An 18,613-nucleotide genomic window follows, 5' to 3' on the forward strand; every position below is an offset into this window, starting at 1 on the left:
AACATGATAAGACTGTGCACCAGACAACTCACTAGGGTTAACTGCTATAAAATGAGAGTCTAGGTCCCGACGAATGCGTAAGATCTTATGCTGGAAGTGCTCAGCAAACTCATTGCAGCGGGCCACCGAAGTATCTACAGTGTCCTGAAGGCCTAGATGGAGTAGCCCTCGGACAACTCTAAAAAGCTCCGCTGGGCGGGAGAGAGATGCCTTAATAGTGGCGGCGAAATATTGTTTTTTCGCCGCCCTCACCACTCCTATATACCGCTTGGTGAAAGCACAAACCAGCGTATAGTTGCATTCATCAGGTCTGCCACAGAAATTTTTGTGAGGGTGGGCAAGTGAGTAATAGGGAATGGTTCTGTGGATTCGGAGGTCAGATGCTGGGTCCCAGACTCCCAAATTACTGTTTTGCTCTCCCAGCTCTGGGAGAGCAGAAGGCCTTGTCAGTAGGCCCTCTAACTCACATTTGCTTCTCTCGTCAGACCTTTCCGGAGATTGGACAGTAATGGAGATCTGCAGTGGGACAAAATAAATAAATTGGAGAAGGGGCAGGTGTACAAACAGGTGAGGAAATGGATTGTGGACAGCAAAGATTTCTTCGTGGTATGATTTTCACTCTTCTGGAAGAAAGCTAATATATCAGACCTTTCCATCCTTGTAACTTGGGCATATCAAATCTTGGGCATGTCATCTGTTCAATTCCCCTCCTCTTTGTCTTTCTCCACTTCATTTTTCTTTAGCTTTGGAGAGAAGTAAAATCAAGTAAGGAATGAGAGGAAGAATCTCTCTTGCAGGTCTAATCTGGTTTTACCCTATGAGAGGAGTGGTCACCTGCTCATTTGTGAGTTCTCTCTATGTGTGGTGGTGAGGACCTGGCCTAGTCTGGGCTGATCCTCACCATGACACAGAGGACAAAGGAGAAAATAGCCAAGAAGAGGGGAGCCCACTGAGGGTGTTTTGCCCAAAGGTGTCTGAGTTTCTTGAGATGGTACCAGCAAGTAATTCCGTATCTTTGTCAGTTCCAGGTAAATATTGATATAAAACGTTCATAGCCATTTTGTTCCTTTATCTGCAGAACTTCTTTCACTGGAATTGCTTATCTAGTCCATTTTTTAATTGCATCCTTTCTCCTTTCATCCCCCACTGCCAAAATATTAGGGCAACCTCTTTGACTTCCTCCGGCTTACAGGCTGGCGTGGATCCAAAGTTCTCTACTTTGGAGATCATCTCTACAGTGACTTGGCGGTGAGATATTTTGACCTTTTCCTTTGGGGCATGAATGGAGTGGGGCCTGGGAGCTGGAGCTCTGGAAGTGGAGCGGGCTCAGTTGAGGAGTGGGGTCTGTGAAGCTGATTTTATATTTCAATTTGCCTTTCCCTTTCACCGTGTGCTCCCTTCCCATAGGACCTGATGCTGCGCCATGGTTGGCGGACAGGGGCCATAGTTCCTGAACTGGAAACAGAGACAAAAATGGTGAACACAGAACAGTACTCGCAAGCGCTAACCTGGCTGCAAGCCTTGACTGGGTTGCTGGAGCGCATGCAGGTAGGGAAGAAGCAGCTTGATGCTGTGAATGGAAATGGGGGACGAGACACAATTCTCCATGGTGGGTGGCCCTTAAGAGAGGGCAAAGGATCCTAAAACAGTATCTCAAGAAGATACCCTAAAGGCCAGTTAACTTAGGGGAAGTGAAGTTCTAGATAGTTGCTGGGCAGTGGGCATCAATCGGCAGATTTCCTCCATGGAGGTTGGTTTAGTGACTTGAAGCAGGATGGTGTGGGGTAACCAGGTGCACCTCTAACCTCTTGGTTTGTTGTTTAAAAGATGTTTAAGGACCCAGAATCTCAGCAGGTGCTGCAGGACTGGATGAAGGAGCGGCAGGAGCTCAGGTAGCATTTTATATCTTTGTCTTCTCATGAGCTTCACTGTGCCGAATCCAGGCTGAAGAATAGCCACGTGCCTGATGTCCCATGGCAAATCAGAGTTGCAGCCAGGCCAAATGGCCAAGGACATTTTAGTGAACTGGGAGAGTGTGCATGTGGTTCTTGGACATTTTTTCCCTATGGACTTTTTAAGTCCATAGTATTAATGTGTTGCGCCTGCAGGCTCATATCTTATTTGCAGGCTTAATTGCAAGGCTGGCCTAATCATAAGTGCCTTCCCTCCTGTATTCTAGTTTCTCCTCAGATTACTCTTCCCCACAGAAAAATCCATCCTGCTCTGGTTCTGCCTTCCTTGGCCCTAGGACCTCTTCAGCCTCATCACGCTTATACACAAAGTATTGGATCCAGCCTAAGGTAGCTGAACTTGGGTCCCGTTGATTACAGAGGGTGAGCTTCATGACTTACAGTAGATCCCACTGATTTCATTGGGAACTAAGTTCAAATAACTTAGTCAGGATCCAACCCATGATCCCCTTGTTCCCGTTAAAACAAATCCCAGGTACTTGTAACTTTTAGCATTCATCTCCACCCCGTGCTCTGCTTTTAGATTGGAAACTCTTTGGAGTAGGAAGCTGTCTCTGCAAAGTTAACCTGAAGGTTGGTGGTGCTACTTAAATCAGAATTTCCCTTCTCTGAAGGTGTGTTCACTTGAAGAAAGGCAAATGATATTATGTATGTCTGTAGCTGGTGGTCAAGAAGAAAAAGTTGGAGAGGCCCCTTCTCTAATAACATTTGCTTGACTTAAATAGCTTTAGAATGGGAATCTGCTCCTGCTTCCTCTTGAATTCCACTTCCTGCAAGTGATTATTATTGACGTGTGGGGACATCATCATTTATTTGCAAAACCCTTAATTTCCCTGCCTACTCTCGCTGCTAGGTCCACATTAAAGGAGACTCTGATCCCAAATGTCCTCTGATGGGCCACCTTCTCCATCAGTAGTTGCCTGCTCTGGTGGTAGGCCAGGTGGGCATAGCTGGAAGTGGGCAGCAGCAGCACTCTGAGCAGTGCCAGGTGGCTGGGTCTAGCATCTATTTTTAATTTCCCACAATGCCCCTGATGTAGTGGTGCTTATTGTGAGAAATGTAAAATGACAGCTAGACCCAGTTGTTTTGGTGGCGCTTGTACCACCAGGCCTGACTTGGTGGTGTGTTTTTTTTAAAGGGAAACCCAGGGCAGACTCGATGAATCCTAGCAGCTTCCCAAGGAAGCTAGGTGCTGATGCGGGCCCTACCTATTCTGCTTGTAACAAGTGGGCTGTTGTGCAGGCACTGCCATGCAGAAAATGGCTGATTTTTCACCCTATTGCAATTGCTGCTGTGAATGTACATTGGTAGAATACCATTGGTTTCTTGTGGGCATGGATCCGGGATGTGAGGCAACACCAAGAAGCTTTCCAGTGGCCTCTGAATATCCCAGTGGCTGTTTGATCTGACTCTTGGTGAGAGAAGTTGAACTGAGTTGGATTTAGCGTTTGTTTAAAGTGAAGTAATAACTGTTCATGTGAATGTGGCATGAAAAAAGTTCCCAAAGTGGCTTGGAGATTATCCTCTCTGGCCAGAGTCTCTGTGAAGTGATTGCCTCCTCCCAATGCCCCTGTACAGCAGGCCTATCAATGCCTTCAAGAAGGCATATGCCTTCATATGTTGCCTTTGGGGAGTTGAAATAATTGCTTGTTTGCTGGGTTATATTCCAAGTAAACATAACAATTCCATGGGAGAATTACAAGGATACAGGAAAGCACATGTTTGGGCTTGTTAAAACTTTAAACATAGTGTAAGAGCATAAGAGCCCTTTCTAGCCCAACAGTGGCCAGCCAGTTCCTATGTGGGAAGCCTACAAACAGGATATGAAGGCAATGACCCCCCCTCCCACTATTGTTTCCCAGCAAATGGTATTTGGAGGCATGTTGCCGCTTATCATGGAGGTAGTATATAGAATTCATTTTTAAAAAACTTAAATATCTGTCCCACCCTTCCTCCCAAGGGAGCCTAGGATGGCAAACCACAAAACTGCAAAACAGTACGGGTTGGTTTTTTTAAAAAGAGCATTTAAAAACAATCAGATATCCTCAAAGCTAATAATTTCAAGGTTGCCAGGAGCAGTAGATTTCAGTCATAAAATGCCTGCGTGAACAGCAGTGTTTCTAAATTTCTCCTGAATGTTAATAGGCATTGGAAATTGGCACAGGTCACCAGGGAGGACATTCCATAAACAGGGAACTGCTATCAAGAAGGCCCTGTTGCGGGTCAGCACCAGGCAGATGGCACCCAGTGGCAGCACCACCAGCATGGCCTCCCTTGACTAGTAGCCATTGATAGCCTTATCCTTTGTGAATTTGTCTAATCCCCCGTTAAAAATATCTAAGCTGGCAGTTATAACAAAAGTTTGTGGTAGCTTGAACTGTTTGCTATGTGAGTTTTAGTACTTCCTTTTGTCTTTCCAGAATCTCCCAGCGTTCAGCCTCATTGAATAACCCTGGGTTCTAGTAGTAGATGACAGGGGGGAAAACCTCTGTCTCCTCTTTCTCCACATCATGCTTCAGTTTTATAAACCTCTATCATGTATTTCCCCGTACTCACTTTTTTCCCTATACTACAAAGCCCCAAACTTTATCACCATTCCTTGTTGCTCCAGCTCCCTGATGATTTTGGTTGCCCTTTTTCAGCTCCACTCCCAGCTTAACAATATCCTTCTGTTCACGGTATTCCAAGTACAGTCACACCATAAATGTCTATAGAGGCACACCATTATTGGCAGTTTTATTTTTGCTCCCTTCCGTAACGATCCCTAGCAGGGAATTCACTTTTACACATGTGTTGCACACTAGGTTGACATTGTTGTTCTGCTATCTATCATCCCTCTGTCCTGTTCAGTCACTGCTGCCTCAGGTCCCATTGTTGTATGTATGTGTTTTGCCCCAGTATGCAACCCTTTACACTCATTTTTGAACCACATTTGCCATTTTGTTGTCCATTCACCCAGATTGGAAAGATCCTTTTGGAGCTGTTCAGTCTCTGCCCCCAGTGCTAATAGTCATTTAATAGTGTTGAATAGCCTGAGAAGAATCTTCCTTCTGTATAGGTATATATATGTACATACTCTCTCTGATAATTCCATGAAAGAATTTGCAAGTGGAGGCTTTGCTATTGTGGTTCTTGTCTCATTTGGCAAGATTGGGTTTCGTGTCTATAGAAAACAATAGGCTGGACTGTGCAACTGGATAGCTCCTTGACTGCATTTATATACTCTATGAATGAGCTGCTGTGGACTGTAGAGCTACCGTACATTGCCCAAACCACTAAACAGCACTCCTTCCCCAGTGCTAGGAATCCAGCGAGCTTTGCCCCACATCTCCTGATAATATTGTTACATATGGGAATGGAAACAAATGTTTTAACAGTTCTCTCTTGTTTCATGGCTGTGTGTTTAAAAAACAGCTAAAACCCCTCCTGCACCCAGTCTACCTATATGCGTTCACAAGAAAAGCTAAATTTGGTGATCTCTGTTCAAACTTTTATTAATTTGTATAATTAATTTTTATGGGAAGGAATAAGGAAATATAGAATCATAGAGTTGGAAGGGGCCTTATAGGCCATCGAGTCCAACACAGCAGGAAATCCACAGCTAGAGCATCTCCCGCAGATAGCTGTCCAGCCTCTGCTTGAAGACATCCAGCGAAGGGGATCCCACCACCTCCCTAGGCGGTTCCATTGCCGGACTGCCCTTACTGTCAAGAAGTTCCTTCTAATGTCCAATCTGAATCTACGCTCCTGCAACTTAAAACCATTAGACCTAGTCCTACCCTCTGGGGCATCAGTGAACAAATCTGTACCCTCCTCTATATGACAGCCCTTCAGGTACTTAAAGAGTGTAATTATGTCGCCCCTCAGCGTTCTCTTCACCAGACTGAACATGCCAAGTTCCTTCAACCTTTCCTCATAAGACTTGTTCTCCATACCGGCTATCATCCTCGTCGCCCTCTTCTGAACCCGCTCTAACTTGTCTATATCTTTCTTAAAATGAGGCGCCCAGAACTGAACGCAGTATTCCAGATGAGGCTTGACTAATGCAGAATATAGTGGGACTATTACTTCCCTCGACCTGGAAACTATAGCTCGGTTTATGCATCCCAAAACCACGTTTGCCTTTTTTGCTGCAGGATCACACTACTGGGTCATGTTCAACTTGCGATCCACTACAATTCCAAGGTCCTTCTCACACGCACTACTGCTAAGCCGGGTATTTCCCATCCTGTACCCATGCATTTTGTTTTTGTGGCCTAAATGCACAATCCTGCATTTGTCTTTATTGAATGTCATTTTATTAATTTCAGCCCAATTTTCTAGTCTATCCAGGTCCCTTTGGATTTTATTCCTGTCTTCCATTGTGTTAGCTATCCCTCCCAGTTTCGTATCATTCGCAAACTTCATAAGGCTTCCCTCCACCCCATCATCTAAGTCAATGGTAAAAATGTTGAAGAGTATCAGCCCCAGGACCGAACCCTGTGGCACTCCACTCAAAACCTCCTTCCAGTCCGAAGCAGAGCCACCGACGACCACTCTTTGAGTACGGTTTTCCAACCAGTTGTGAATCCACCTGACAGTGTTTCCATGTAGTCCGCATTTGACGTGTTTGCTAATCAAAAGGTCGTGGGGGACTTTGTCAAACGCTTTGCTGAAATCTAGATAGATGACATCTACAGCATTTCCACCATCTACTAAGCTAGTGACCCAATCAAAAAAAGAGATGAGATTAGTTTGACAGGATTTTTTCTTGACAAACCCATGCTGGCTCCTTCTAATCACAGCATTGTCATCTAGATAGTTGCCAATGAATGCCTTTGTCTCTATGCTGTCCGCTGGAAACCTTATTCAGTGATATCTCCCCCTTTTGAGACTTAAGGCATTACCCACACACTTTCAAACATACCTTTGTTGCCATAAGGGCTACAAATTAGCTTTTCAATTTTTTTGTTTTAAATGAAAGCGAAGAGTCTTGACAAGCTGCTTTTTTCCAGCTAGGACTGCATTCTGCAGTTTCTATGAAAAGATACTGCCCTGTTGTAGCTGACCTAATTACCTTGTTAGGAATGGAACCTAGAAATCTTGTAAGTTTCAATTTTGTAGATGCTTCCTCTAACTGCTTTTTTCTTTTCTTCTCCCTCTCCCCAAACCTGAAGGGCACTCACCAAGAATCTCTTCAATCCTCAGTTTGGCAGCATCTTTCGCACATGCCACAACCCCACGTATTTCTCGCGCCGCCTGTGCCGCTTCTCAGACATCTATATGGCCTCACTCAGCTGCTTGCTCAACTATGACCTCAACTACACCTTTTACCCGAGACGTACCCCATTGCAGCATGAGGCTCCCCTCTGGATGGATCAGCTCTGCACTGGCTGCATGAAGACTCCCTTTTTGGAAGAGATGGCGCACATCCGCTGAGTGGGGAGGGCTGCAGAGTCTCATGGCTCTGCTTCACTTCCACAAGGGCAGTCGTGAGCTGACTTAAGTCTTGCATGCTCACCTTTCTTAAATTAGAATCCTTGTGGACCATGGATGTGTGTATCACATTCACATAGCAAGAGGACTTACTAGGATTGTTAAGGCCTAATTCATTTGTGTTATGCAGTCTTGAGTATCCACTCTTGCTTACGGACATAAGAAGTGCCTTTGCTGACTCTCGGACCAAGGTGCAACTAGTTCAGCATTCTTTGGAAGATTCCCAGCAGCCAGTAGGAGCTGGGGGGGGGGCATCTAAAATAAAGTTTCAGTTCAATCTAAAAATTGGCCAGCAGCCTATTTGCTGGAGTTTTGGTTTGCCTTCTGCTTATACAGGGAGTTTGGAAGTCTCTTTCTATACCTTGTCCACAAGTGGAATGGAATGGGATTGTGTTCCTCTCTGTTCTGGCTTGGGGTGGATGCGTTTCCCAGGCAAACACACTCTGCATCTGCGGGGGGGGGGGAGGTGGAATGTTGGTTTTGGTTCTCCAACTGACAAACTTCTCAGTCCCCTCCTGCAGGACTTTTCCAAGCTGCAGGTGTTTGCAGGTGCTTGATGTTTACGTTTTCCTCACACTGTTTGGGTTTTTGTGAGGGTGTTTTTTGCTTGCAACAAAGCAGGGTGGGGGGGGTTGGGGAGGGACAGAACCTGTCTCTGGGAGGGATAGGAGGTGCTAATGGGAGGAATATTTTTAGCTGGTAACTGGAATTTTGTAACTTTAATAAACATCAGTCTGAAACCTGCTTCTGGTATGTTTGTGGAGGGGAGGGGCAGGCTCAGATATTTGGTAGGCAACGTGTTTCCTGTTTTGCCCTGTCCTCATAGGTTTCATCTGTTGGAAACATTTGCCTATGGAGTGGTTTTTGGGGTGGATGGGATGTATATATTCTCTGCTTTTAAAAACAAATTCCTTTTTCAACATAATCTTCAATTCTGTTCCTGTGTAAATTAAGCAAGGTGTAAATTAAAATCGCTTACTTGCATAACTTAGTTTGCTTCTGCTAGGTAGCAGGAGGGTCAACACAGAATGCTGAAATTCTGCCCCTGATCAATTGGAAATGCTGTTCAAATCATCTGTCTCGATAGGCATTTTCCACACATTATTAAAATATATGGTGAAGTAGAAACTTTTTAATGAAAGCAGCTGCAGTTTGTACAGTCCTGTGCAGTTATACTGTCACCTGATGGCCACATACATAATTTGCAAGTAGTTTCTGCACAGAGGGGAGTGATTTCTGGAAAGTCCCTTGGCCATGTGTATATATTCCTCACAGAAAATCTATCCCACCTTCAACTGTTTTATACATATGCATACAGGGCTAGAGCCTTGGGCTGCAATCCAATACATGGCTGCTCAGAAGTAAGTGTGCATTGGATTGCAGCACAGGTCAGCCAGAAACACCTCTCTCCTTTTTTAGGATGCAGATGGGATTTTGCAAGAGCAAGGGCCACATCAAAAATATGTAACGATAGAATAAAAATAGCCAAAAACTTTAAACTGCTCTTGTAATTGGTATCTGCCCTTTTGAGTGTTTTTAATCTTCAGGCTGCTAAACATCTGTGCCCAGGGCACATAACTGCTCACTATAAACGAGGAAGCAAAAATCTTTCCACATCAGTAATAAAGTGAGTTTTGTGAAACACTCAGCATCATATTCTACCATACCAGTTCCAAAGTGACTTAAGAAATGCAGCAATAGATAACCCTGAATAACATACTGACCCTTGTTGTTTAATAGTTTACATACTTGGGCACATATATTATATTATTTCCATTTGTAGACCGCTTACTATCTAAAAGATCTCAAAGTGGTTTACAATAGAACACACAAGGTACAATAAAAAATGTATCAAATTAATTTACAAAGCAAAATACATAAACAATATCCATATACATAAACGCAATACAAAACACAGTATGACATCAATGAGGCGGCCTCTGCCTAGAAAAGCAGCGATATGAAGGGCAGAAGATCCCAGAGCATGTTCAATTCGTGGAATCAAAGTCCCGATGAATATGGACTCCTGCATAAGTGTGCCAAAGGCATATGAAGCACCAAGTGTCTCTTGCTGAGAGCCCTTGTCAAACTTGAAGCAATGCTGCCTATCTTCCTTCAGTGCTGTCATCTACTATGCTACAAGTTACAGGAAGACAAGTTGAAATTTTACCCCTGAAATAAACAAGAAGGCTTTCATATTGCTTCCTGTCTTTTTAAAATATTTTTTATTTTGTGCAAAATCAACTTAAAATGTATGCTATGCTGCTTTATGATGAGGGACATCCCACAGATACAATGACAGAAAAGCTCTAGAGACTTGCACAGTTAATGACTTGGAATAGCCAAAATGTAGCATACCAGGGACCATAGAACACCAAGACCCAAGGTGGCACCTGCCACATCCCGCACCTCTCCTTGCTGATACTAGGCTTCAGTCAAGTCTAATTGTGCAGGGACTTCCCATCCCTCCCTCAGCTCTGAGAGCTCTCACTGAAAATGCCCCCTCTCTTCAATTAGGCATCAAATAAACCTAGTTGCAGGAAGGCTTCTTTGAAGCACAACAGGATGGGATCTCTCTCCCCTCCCCCCCCCGGGTACAACTAGGGAAGGAATACTTAACTTTTCCCTCCCTGGGTGCGCTACTCTCCCCTAGAAATCTCCCTTGCCCTTCTGCAAGTAGGTTTGACAAAAGCCTGTTTGGGGGAATCCTTCTGGTGACCAGCTGGCAATGTTCCAGCTGCATTCTCCAGGAAGATCATCCCTCTCTCGGCCCCCCCACATTAGGTCTTGAGTGAAAAAAGGGAAACCACATCAGTTCGCCCAGTTTGCAATGGGCCCACAAAGTTGGTGAGTCCTGTGAAACCTTGCTTTGCTTCCTTCCAGCACCTGCAAGATTAGGTGGATGGTCAAGCACATAAGAAGCAACATGATATGTGGTGGATGTGTAGATTTTTTTCTGGGTGCAGTGCCATTATCCACCGAGCACATACCCTTCTATAAGGGGGGTCAGTGTTTTTTTTTGCCCCAGCCCATGCCTTCTGGGATTTTTCACACATGCAAGTATTTCAGTCAGATCTCCACACAGCCATTGAATTATGAACATAAGGCTGAACTTGCCTCTTAGGCCCAGATTGCTGCATGGGGTCCCTGGATCGACCCTTCCCCATGAGCTGCCTTTCCTCTGCTGCCTTTCTGTGCTACAACTTCATGGGCGAGATCCAGTTTCCTGCTTGCTATCTTGACGCTCCCCCTGGTGCATGATGGGGGGGGTGGCGGGCTAGGGAGAAGCGGCGCTGGAAACAATTAGCTGCTAGTTGTAATTGTTCCATCCGGCTGGGATGGCAGCATCTGGGCCACGCGATCTCTTCGCGGGGGAGCTGGGAACGAGGGAGCCTCCAAACCATTTGCCTGGGCCCCGGTTGGGACGGAGAGGCGGCGTGACATGGCAGCAGGACACAGCGGGCAACTGGATGCGGCGGCTGGAAGCAGCAGGTGAGAACACCCTGTCGTGGGTTGGTGGTGATGCTGACAAGGGACTGAGCCACGCTGACGCTGGGGAGAGCCCCCGCGGAAAAGTATAGCTGCAGAGTTCAATTTACTAAATGAATCAGATTATGTTTTAATCTGCATACACTGAGACTGCAGTCCTAATCCCACTTCCTGGGAAGAAGCCCCATTGAATTCGGTGGGACTTACTTCTGAGTAGACACATTTAGGATTGCAGCCTGAATAGTTTTTATTTAAGAGCACTGAAGTGGTTTGAGAGAGGCTTTGGTACCAGTGCTATTGCGCTCACACACTTTTTTTCACCACTATCACCCCTGTCGCCTCTGGGCAAATAGAATTTAATCACTATTTTTTAAAAATAAAAACCTATTTAGCAGAAGTGAAAGTAGGATGAGTCTGTCTGCATTCTCTTTCAAACTACTTTCAACTCTCTTGGGGGGGGGGAGCTCCTATCATCTGTCTTCAGCCCCGCTAGTTGGAGCCAGTTTCAGTCAGTGAGAGCTACATACACTCTTAAAAAAATATTTTGTTTCTGGTGTGCTGCTCAAATAGGAAGTGAAAAAATGATATGGCCTTCCTTTCCAACAATGAATAGTGAGTTGTAAGCCCTCTTGCATTTCAAAAGGACACCATTATTAATGTTTTGGTATTATGCCTATTCCTTTAATCGACCAGTTTATCAGTGGAAAGATGATTAGAAAACACTTAATGAATTGACAGCCCTGAGATGAAACCAGCAAGGCTGAAGATGGGGAAAGGAATATAAGAACAGACTAGTCTGAGGATGGGATGAGGTTACCCTAATACCCACTCACTCCATTTCATCTCCCATTCCTGAACACTGACACCCATTTCCTCTCCTTCATTAGGTTTTCACATGATCTCTGGCTTTGGGCTAAGGCTCAGATCCTGGCTTTGCATCCCCCACCCCACGGCATGGGATCCAATACCTGTGGTGAGTGCTTATGGGGGGGGGAGAAGGAGCTGGAACTAGCCTCCCATGCCCAATCTTGGTATGCTCATCTCCCTTCTCCTCCGTTCCTTCCAGCTGCTGTGCAATCAGAAACCACATCTAGGGGTACTGAGGGCCAGCCTGCCACCTCTTCGTGGGTCACAAACCCTGTCAAAACCACATGGAACCAGCAACAGCTGCATCGAGAGTTATTGTTCACCCATCGCAAGTAAGGATAGAGCCTCCAGCCTGCTATTGCTCTGTAATGTTTCTTGAGTGTCAGCAGTGTGTCTGTGCTAGGTGCTGTGCAGGGCAACCTCACTCTTGAGACACCTCTGGCTTCTTTGATGATAGCCCTCTTAAGGCCTTTCCAGGTGATTGGGTTTCCTTCCCGGTACATTAAATGTATTGCTTGTTTCAAGGAAGCCAGAGATCATTTATTAAGGAAACCTATTTTCCTGCGCTCAAAATTCAATATTTTGTTGCTTAGAAAATTCCTCTGTCCTATCATCTCCTGCCCCACCTCCTGGTCCACCTATTGCAATAGTTTTGGAAGGTTAGACCCATATTGTTTAGTTGTCACAAGCATCTGTGGCACTGCTAACGATGGGTAACACTACCCCTCACCCACCCCATTTTCTGTGCAGTTTTATGACTTTGAAAATATATAGTGGTAAATTCAGCTTGCATCCCACAAGCAGAGCTATCCATGTACCCTGTGGCTACAAGAAAACGTTCTAAGCTTATTCTGCGCTGAAGTACTGGCCTCTGTTATGAGTAATAATACTCTGTGTGTGGGGGTAAACTTGTAAGGAAAAGTATTAAGAAGCTTACAGCTGTCACACTAGTTAATGTAAAAATACCCTAGTTTATCCTTTCATGGGAGAAATATATGAAGTACTAACTCAATCAATGAGATTTCAGCTCTTTACCTAATGTGAAACTACTGTGATCATTTGTGAATATTCATGTTCCCCATTTTGAGGAAGAGGCATAAATGCATATTTTTCTTGTAATGGGAGTGTACCGAATTTTGGCTTTGCAGCTCATGGGGAAATATCCTAAACAAACTTGGTACTGTTTTGGTCCATACCAAGCATAATTCTGTATCAATTCTTTAGATGACAAGCACTATCCTACTTAAAGAAGAAAAAGTAGTGACTGGCTCATTGGAGCAGACTTTTCCTTCTGTGACAGAAAGGGGGATCAAACCATGTGTGCTGGAGGTCATCAGTATTATCACTGTAGCCCTCAGCTTTGCCATATCTTCAACCCTTTTTTGAGGGGCTATGCAGCAGAATAGATTCTATTCAGCATAGTTTGCTATTGAAAAATATGCCAACTAATGCTAGGAAAAACTCTTCTACTCCATCTTGCAGTGAATGGATGCCTGAGTAGGCCATGCTTGTGATGAATAAAAAGGACTGGCTCTCCAAAATAATATTTTATGATATCTGAATTTTCTTTGTATAAATGTGTAATCCTATACAAGCCTACTTGAAAGTTAAGTCCCTTGAGTTCAAAGGGACTTACTCCCTGATAAGTGTATAGCATTATAACCTGCCTCAATAACCAAAGTGTGATGGCAAGTCTAATGTATATTATTACTGCTATATTATTGGTGCTGAAATGTATGTATATTAGGTTCTGTTTTTTTCTATTAGGTTTCACAGGTTTGCCCTCCCCACTTTTCTTTATTTTTTGTGTAATTCTGGTAGGAAGGGGAGGGGTTCAGCAGAGAAAGGAAGCTGTGGTGTTGTGGAAATATTGGTTAATTATTACCCTGTGTGTGAATAGTGTAGTGTATGTGTAAATAATTATACACACATAATTATACACAATTTTGAGAGAAAGTGGGAGTATGTGAGAGAATTAAGTGGGAATGGAGGCTGAGGAAGTTCTGCATGTATATGTGTAGCCACACACACACACCCTCCATTTGATAATAATACCACTAATTTCTTAGCATTTGGTCTAGCCCTGAATGCACAGATCTACTCTTGCGGTACAATTCACACCCACTCTAAACTTGTCAGGAAAAGAAATATTATTCTCTTCCACCCACCTCCCTTGGTTTAAGGTTTTGAATCATCCTGCTGGTCAGGATTCTCTTGGTAACCTGATTCGCAGCCTCATCCTATGCAGGGAGGGCGGGTATCGCCTTTCTTTCCTCTGCTGGCCTTCAGCCAAGCTGAGCTTCATCAGGGAGCTGGTTTTTCTGGCCTGCTTCTCAGGGCCAAGCAAGATAGGACAGGGCAGCTTTGCTCTTGTCTTCTCTGTTTACATATAAAGTCTGCATTTGAGGGAAGGCTAGGCTAGAAGCCCTCATCCTTGTCAAGCTAGTTTCCCATGTGGAGGAATGGGTTTTTTTGAATGAAGGAGCATTCCATAAAGCCAGACATCCCCCCCCCGGCCTAGCTTCAGCTTTTGGAGGGGTTGCATAGGTTGCCCTCAATGGGCTGTGCTCATGAATAAGCAAAAAGGGGACCCTATTTGGGGGCAGGTAAGGCTCCAGGACCAATAGGCACCCTGGGCAAACGCTTCAGTAAGCTAGGTGTTGATACCAAGCCTGAAGACCGTACCTACCATTTGAAGTGGAACCTCCCAATGTAGGAGTTTTTGTGAGATACTTTATAATGTGGGCCCAGCTACCATCAACAGTGATCCTACCACCTTGTATAAAGATGTGTCCCTGGAGTCCATCAGAGACTTCCCACCCTCTGAACCAGAGAGTGATAGATAAGTTCAGTTTTTTTAAAGTGTTATTAAACTACAACTGTAACAAACTAAAGAGTAAGAAATAATACACAAAAGAATAAACACATACTGTACAAAGGTTCTCAGGTGTCTAGGATGAGGTCCTTCTTGCCATCTTACTCATTGCATCTAGGGAAGGTTTCCTCTTCTGCTTTTCTCTACTTTTTACCCATCCCAGCTAAATCCTTTTATCCTCCCTTTTTTCTATCTCATTCCAACTTGGGATGCCCCTTTCTGATTGGCTGTCTTGATAGCCATCTTCCTCTCGGTGACAACCTTTCACTTAATTCTTTGCTCTCTCAGTCCCAGATAGGATAAGCAACTTTGTTATTTATTCTAAAAGATTTATAATGACAAAACTCTCTAACTGGTGTACATGATAAGATGATTGATAAAACACAGCTAAAATCCATGCAACTTTTAAAACAAACTCTGGTAACTAAATTTTCAACCCATTACATGCGTACTCTTTTGGTTAGCTGTTCGCAAGACTGTGCTTGTAAAAGTTCCTAGCAAAGCTTAATACTGCTGAAATTTGTAACAAGCATATCTGCTGTTGAAACTCTGTCAATCAATTCTATATTGGAAGTCTTGTCAAAGCATTCTCTAAGCATTTCTGCTTGTGTTGTATGCTGTTGAGTTCCAGTGTGGTGTAGGGGTTAAGGTGGTGGACGACGACCTGGGAGACCAGGGTTCGTAATCCCCACACAGCCGTGAAGCTCACTGCATGATCTTGGGCCAGGCACTGCCTCTCAGCCTCAGAGGACGGCAGTGATAAACCCCCTCTGAATACCATTTACCATGAAAACCCTATTCATAGGGTTGTCATAAGTCAGAATCAACTTGAAGGCAGTCCATTTCCATTTCGTATGCTCTTAACTGTCTTTAGCTATGGTTAGTCTCCTGATTCTATATCCTCATATTTTTTATTCCCTTTGATTTTCCCTATAATTAATCAAAATGTATATGTATATGTGCATGTTAGCCTAGTCTTACACAGAGCTTGGAAAAGTTACTTTTTTGAACTACAACTCCCATCAGCCCCATCTAGTGGCCATACTGGCTGGGGCTGATGGGAGTTGTAGTTCAAAAAAGTAACTTTTCCAAGCTCTGGTCTTACACCAGACACGGTTACTACGTCAGTGAAAACTATACCTTGTTGTAGCTCACACTTGAGTTGTGCTTGTGCACCTGTGTGAATGAGGGGGAGAAGGGTAATACTTCAGATTAGTTGGCCCTTAAAACCTTTATATAGCACAAACCTAAATCTATTCACTCAAATATTACTTTTTCAATGGCAATAACTCCCAAATTTTAAAGCATATCTAGGATTTACAGTACTAGTCATATGTTTGTTTCTAAGAATGCCAAACCAGCACATTTCCCTATAATTGTTTTCTCTAAGTACTGAATGGAAGACCTACATCTATTCACTCACCTGCATGTAATTCCTTATTGCCTGTGGCTACCAGGCAAGTGCTTAAGGACAAAGTCACACTGACCTTTGGGATGGAAGGACAGCTACCTTTGTGCTTCCTCCAAAGAAACTTGAGAATTATTGTTTTATGGAGAAAGAAGCCCAATATATTTTAAAGCTCCCTCAATGCCCTGAGGAGTTGATAATCCAAAATCCATTTGTTACACAAATCCATTTGATAGACAAAGGGAGCTGGTTTGCTTCAGGAAGATGTTGGGCACTCCCACCATTAAAAGTGACAAGCAGTCCATTTTTAAATAAAGTTATAGTTTTACTATGTAACACAGTTGCTGCTTTGGCTTTTCTGCCTCAGGACAGCACAGGTTACACTTGTATTTTGCTCTTTTTTTGAGAAGCTCAGAGTAATATACAGTAGCAACTTCAGGGCAGTGCTGTGGAGAGTAGATTAAGATTATTATTGTGTAACCTCACGTTAACTTCACTTAAGTTGGTATAACTTTGCTTAAGCCCTGAATTTGTTACTTGGCTCAGTGAATGTGGGTTAAGTGGATGGTTGTCACAGCCATTATTGTTTGCTCTCTCTCCTTTCAGAGGCCTGAGTCTTCGTTCTAAGCCAGAGCTACTGCAGGTACTGGAGCATCGGAACCGGTGCCGGGAAGGGACAGAAAGTGGCTTGGAGCAGTCACCCCTGGAGCAGGAGCTTCTGCGCTGGCAGCAAAGACGAGAACAGGTAATACCTGAACCTCTGCTTTGGCTGTCTTGATATAGCTCCTGGTTTCTCCTTACCAGCAGCTGGTGTGTGTGTGTTTGTCTTCAGAGGTGCCTCAGATAACCCCCTTTTTTTGTCTACAAAATCCGTGAGTGGATGGATGGGAAGGAACAAGCTGAAGTTGAACCCCGATAAGACCGAGGTGCTACTCGTGGGGGACAAGAGAAGGTTGGGAGATGTTGACCTGAAATTCAATGGGGTGAGTTTACCCCTGAAGAACCAGGTCCGCAGCCTTGGGGTTGTACTTGATTCCAGGCTGTCCATGGAGGCTCAAATTTCGGCAGTGAGCCGGGCAGCCTGGTATCAACTACACCTCATACGAAGACTGCAACCCTACCTTCCTGTTCATCAGCTCCCACTGGTAGTACACGCCCTGGTCACCTCTCGATTGGATTACTGTAATGTGCTCTACGTGGGGTTACCCTTGAAAACGGTCCGGAAATTACAACTTATACAAAACGCAGCGGCTCGACTACTTACGAATAGTTGCCGCCGGGATCACATCACACCAGTGTTGTTCGATCTACACTGGCTTCCAGTTGCTTTCCGGGCCCAATTCAAGGTGTTGGTATTAACCTTTAAATCCCTATACGGTCTCGGCCCAGTTTATCTAAAGGAGCGCCTTCAACGCCACCAATTATGCCGCCCGACACGATCAGCCACACAGGGCCTTCTCTCAATCCCGCCGACAAAAACAGCTAGATTGGCGGGAACTAGAGAGAGGGCATTCTCAGTGGTGGCCCCCACTTTATGGAACTCCCTCCCACAAGATCTACGGCACGCCTCTTCCCTAAATGTATTCCGTAAAGCCATAAAGACCTGGCTCTTTCAACAGGCCTTTGGGATTTCCGGGGAGGGTTAACCGTTATGACTGAAATGCCTCTAACCCTGTATTAATATTGTTCTCACCGTTGTATTGTTTTTACATTGCATTATTGTATTTTATTGTATTCTGTTTTAATTGTTACATGTACGTCGCCTAGAGTGGCCAATGGCCAGATAGGCGACACATAAATTAAATTTTATTATTTTATTATTTATATATACAGAATCAGCAGCAGGAAGAGACAGGTGATAAAGTTGGGAATCAACCAGAGTTTATCCGGGTCCGGGAAAACCTACGAAGGACACACCACTCACAGGATCTCCCTCCCCAACATGCAGCCCCTTCCCCAATATCCAGCCCCTTACTGCGCCCTCTTCTCACCAACAGACAGCCCTCCAGGCACCCAGCCACACACCCTCCTGTGGTCCCTAAGCCTCAAGTCCCACAGCTTCAGAGTTCCCTAAAAGTCTCCAGTCCCTTCTCAGCTCCATCTCAGTGTCCCCTTGCCAATACATGACACACACCCCTACTCACTCACTCACTCTCTCACTCTCTAATTCAGTCACACACATATTATGGCTCCCTCCTGCTCCAGGTTTGGGGAGGGATCCCACAGGAGCCTGAATTTCCAGTAGTCCTTGTTCTAAGCTGTTGGGCCCATCCTGCACTGAAGAGCAGGCATAACCTAAAAGAGAAGGGGGGCAGCGGGTTGGTCTGATATGGATCCTACTTCTCTACCTCCCTTGTCTGTCAGAAAATAAAAACTCCCATAAACAACAAGTCTTGCTTCCCATTATCTACAGCTTTGGAGAGCAACTTCTGCTATTTGATCTAAGGGGAGGGGAGGAAGAATGAGAACTGGTGGTGACAATACGAAGGATGAAATAGCGATGGCCCACACAGCAATAAAGTGATAGAC

General features: G+C 44.5%; 2 protein-coding genes across 6 annotated transcripts in view; both read left to right on the top strand.

The window, feature by feature from the left end:
- LOC133379193 (5'-nucleotidase domain-containing protein 2-like) overlaps nt 1-8,080 on the top strand; it is a 30,317-nt gene extending 22,237 nt beyond the window's left edge. The window contains exons 10-15 of one of the 5 annotated variants that reach the window (XM_061613967.1): nt 486-567; nt 1,162-1,248; nt 1,408-1,548; nt 1,828-1,892; nt 2,180-2,333; nt 7,127-7,216. In XM_061613967.1, coding sequence (XP_061469951.1) covers nt 486-567; nt 1,162-1,248; nt 1,408-1,548; nt 1,828-1,892; nt 2,180-2,324 — 520 coding nt within the window. In that variant the 3' untranslated portion in view covers nt 2,325-2,333; nt 7,127-7,216. Of the gene's footprint in view, nt 1-485; nt 568-1,161; nt 1,249-1,407; nt 1,549-1,827; nt 1,893-2,179; nt 2,334-2,493; nt 2,552-7,126 lie in introns of those variants that run through there. The other 4 variants (XM_061613970.1, XM_061613969.1, XM_061613968.1 and 1 more) reach the window with 4 other exon arrangements.
- A 2,779-nt stretch (nt 8,081-10,859) lies between these two features.
- LOC133379197 (uncharacterized) lies at nt 10,860-18,474 on the top strand. The gene is made up of 5 exons (XM_061613978.1): nt 10,860-10,937; nt 11,822-11,907; nt 12,001-12,133; nt 16,691-16,829; nt 17,918-18,474. Exons 1-5 carry the CDS (start codon nt 10,888-10,890, stop codon nt 18,209-18,211), a joined length of 702 nt encoding a protein of 233 aa, XP_061469962.1. The 5' UTR covers nt 10,860-10,887; the 3' UTR covers nt 18,212-18,474.
- The last annotated feature ends 139 nt before the right edge of the window (nt 18,475-18,613 follow it).

Source organism: Rhineura floridana, chromosome 3 (genome assembly GCF_030035675.1).
Source record: "Rhineura floridana isolate rRhiFlo1 chromosome 3, rRhiFlo1.hap2, whole genome shotgun sequence".
Taxonomy (NCBI): Eukaryota; Metazoa; Chordata; class Lepidosauria; order Squamata; family Rhineuridae; genus Rhineura; species Rhineura floridana.

What these genes read in the sequence shown, in the direction of transcription:
- LOC133379197 (XM_061613978.1), top strand. Translation starts at nt 10,888, where the DNA reads ATGGCAGCAGGACACAGCGGGCAACTGGATGCGGCGGCTGGAAGCAGC. An exon ending in GCGGCGGCTGGAAGCAGCAG is followed by an intron (nt 10,938 to 11,821) that starts GTGAGAACACCC and finishes CTCCTTCATTAG; the next exon opens with GTTTTCACATGATCTCTGGC. An exon ending in TTATTGTTCACCCATCGCAA is followed by an intron (nt 12,134 to 16,690) that starts GTAAGGATAGAG and finishes CTCTCCTTTCAG; the next exon opens with AGGCCTGAGTCTTCGTTCTA.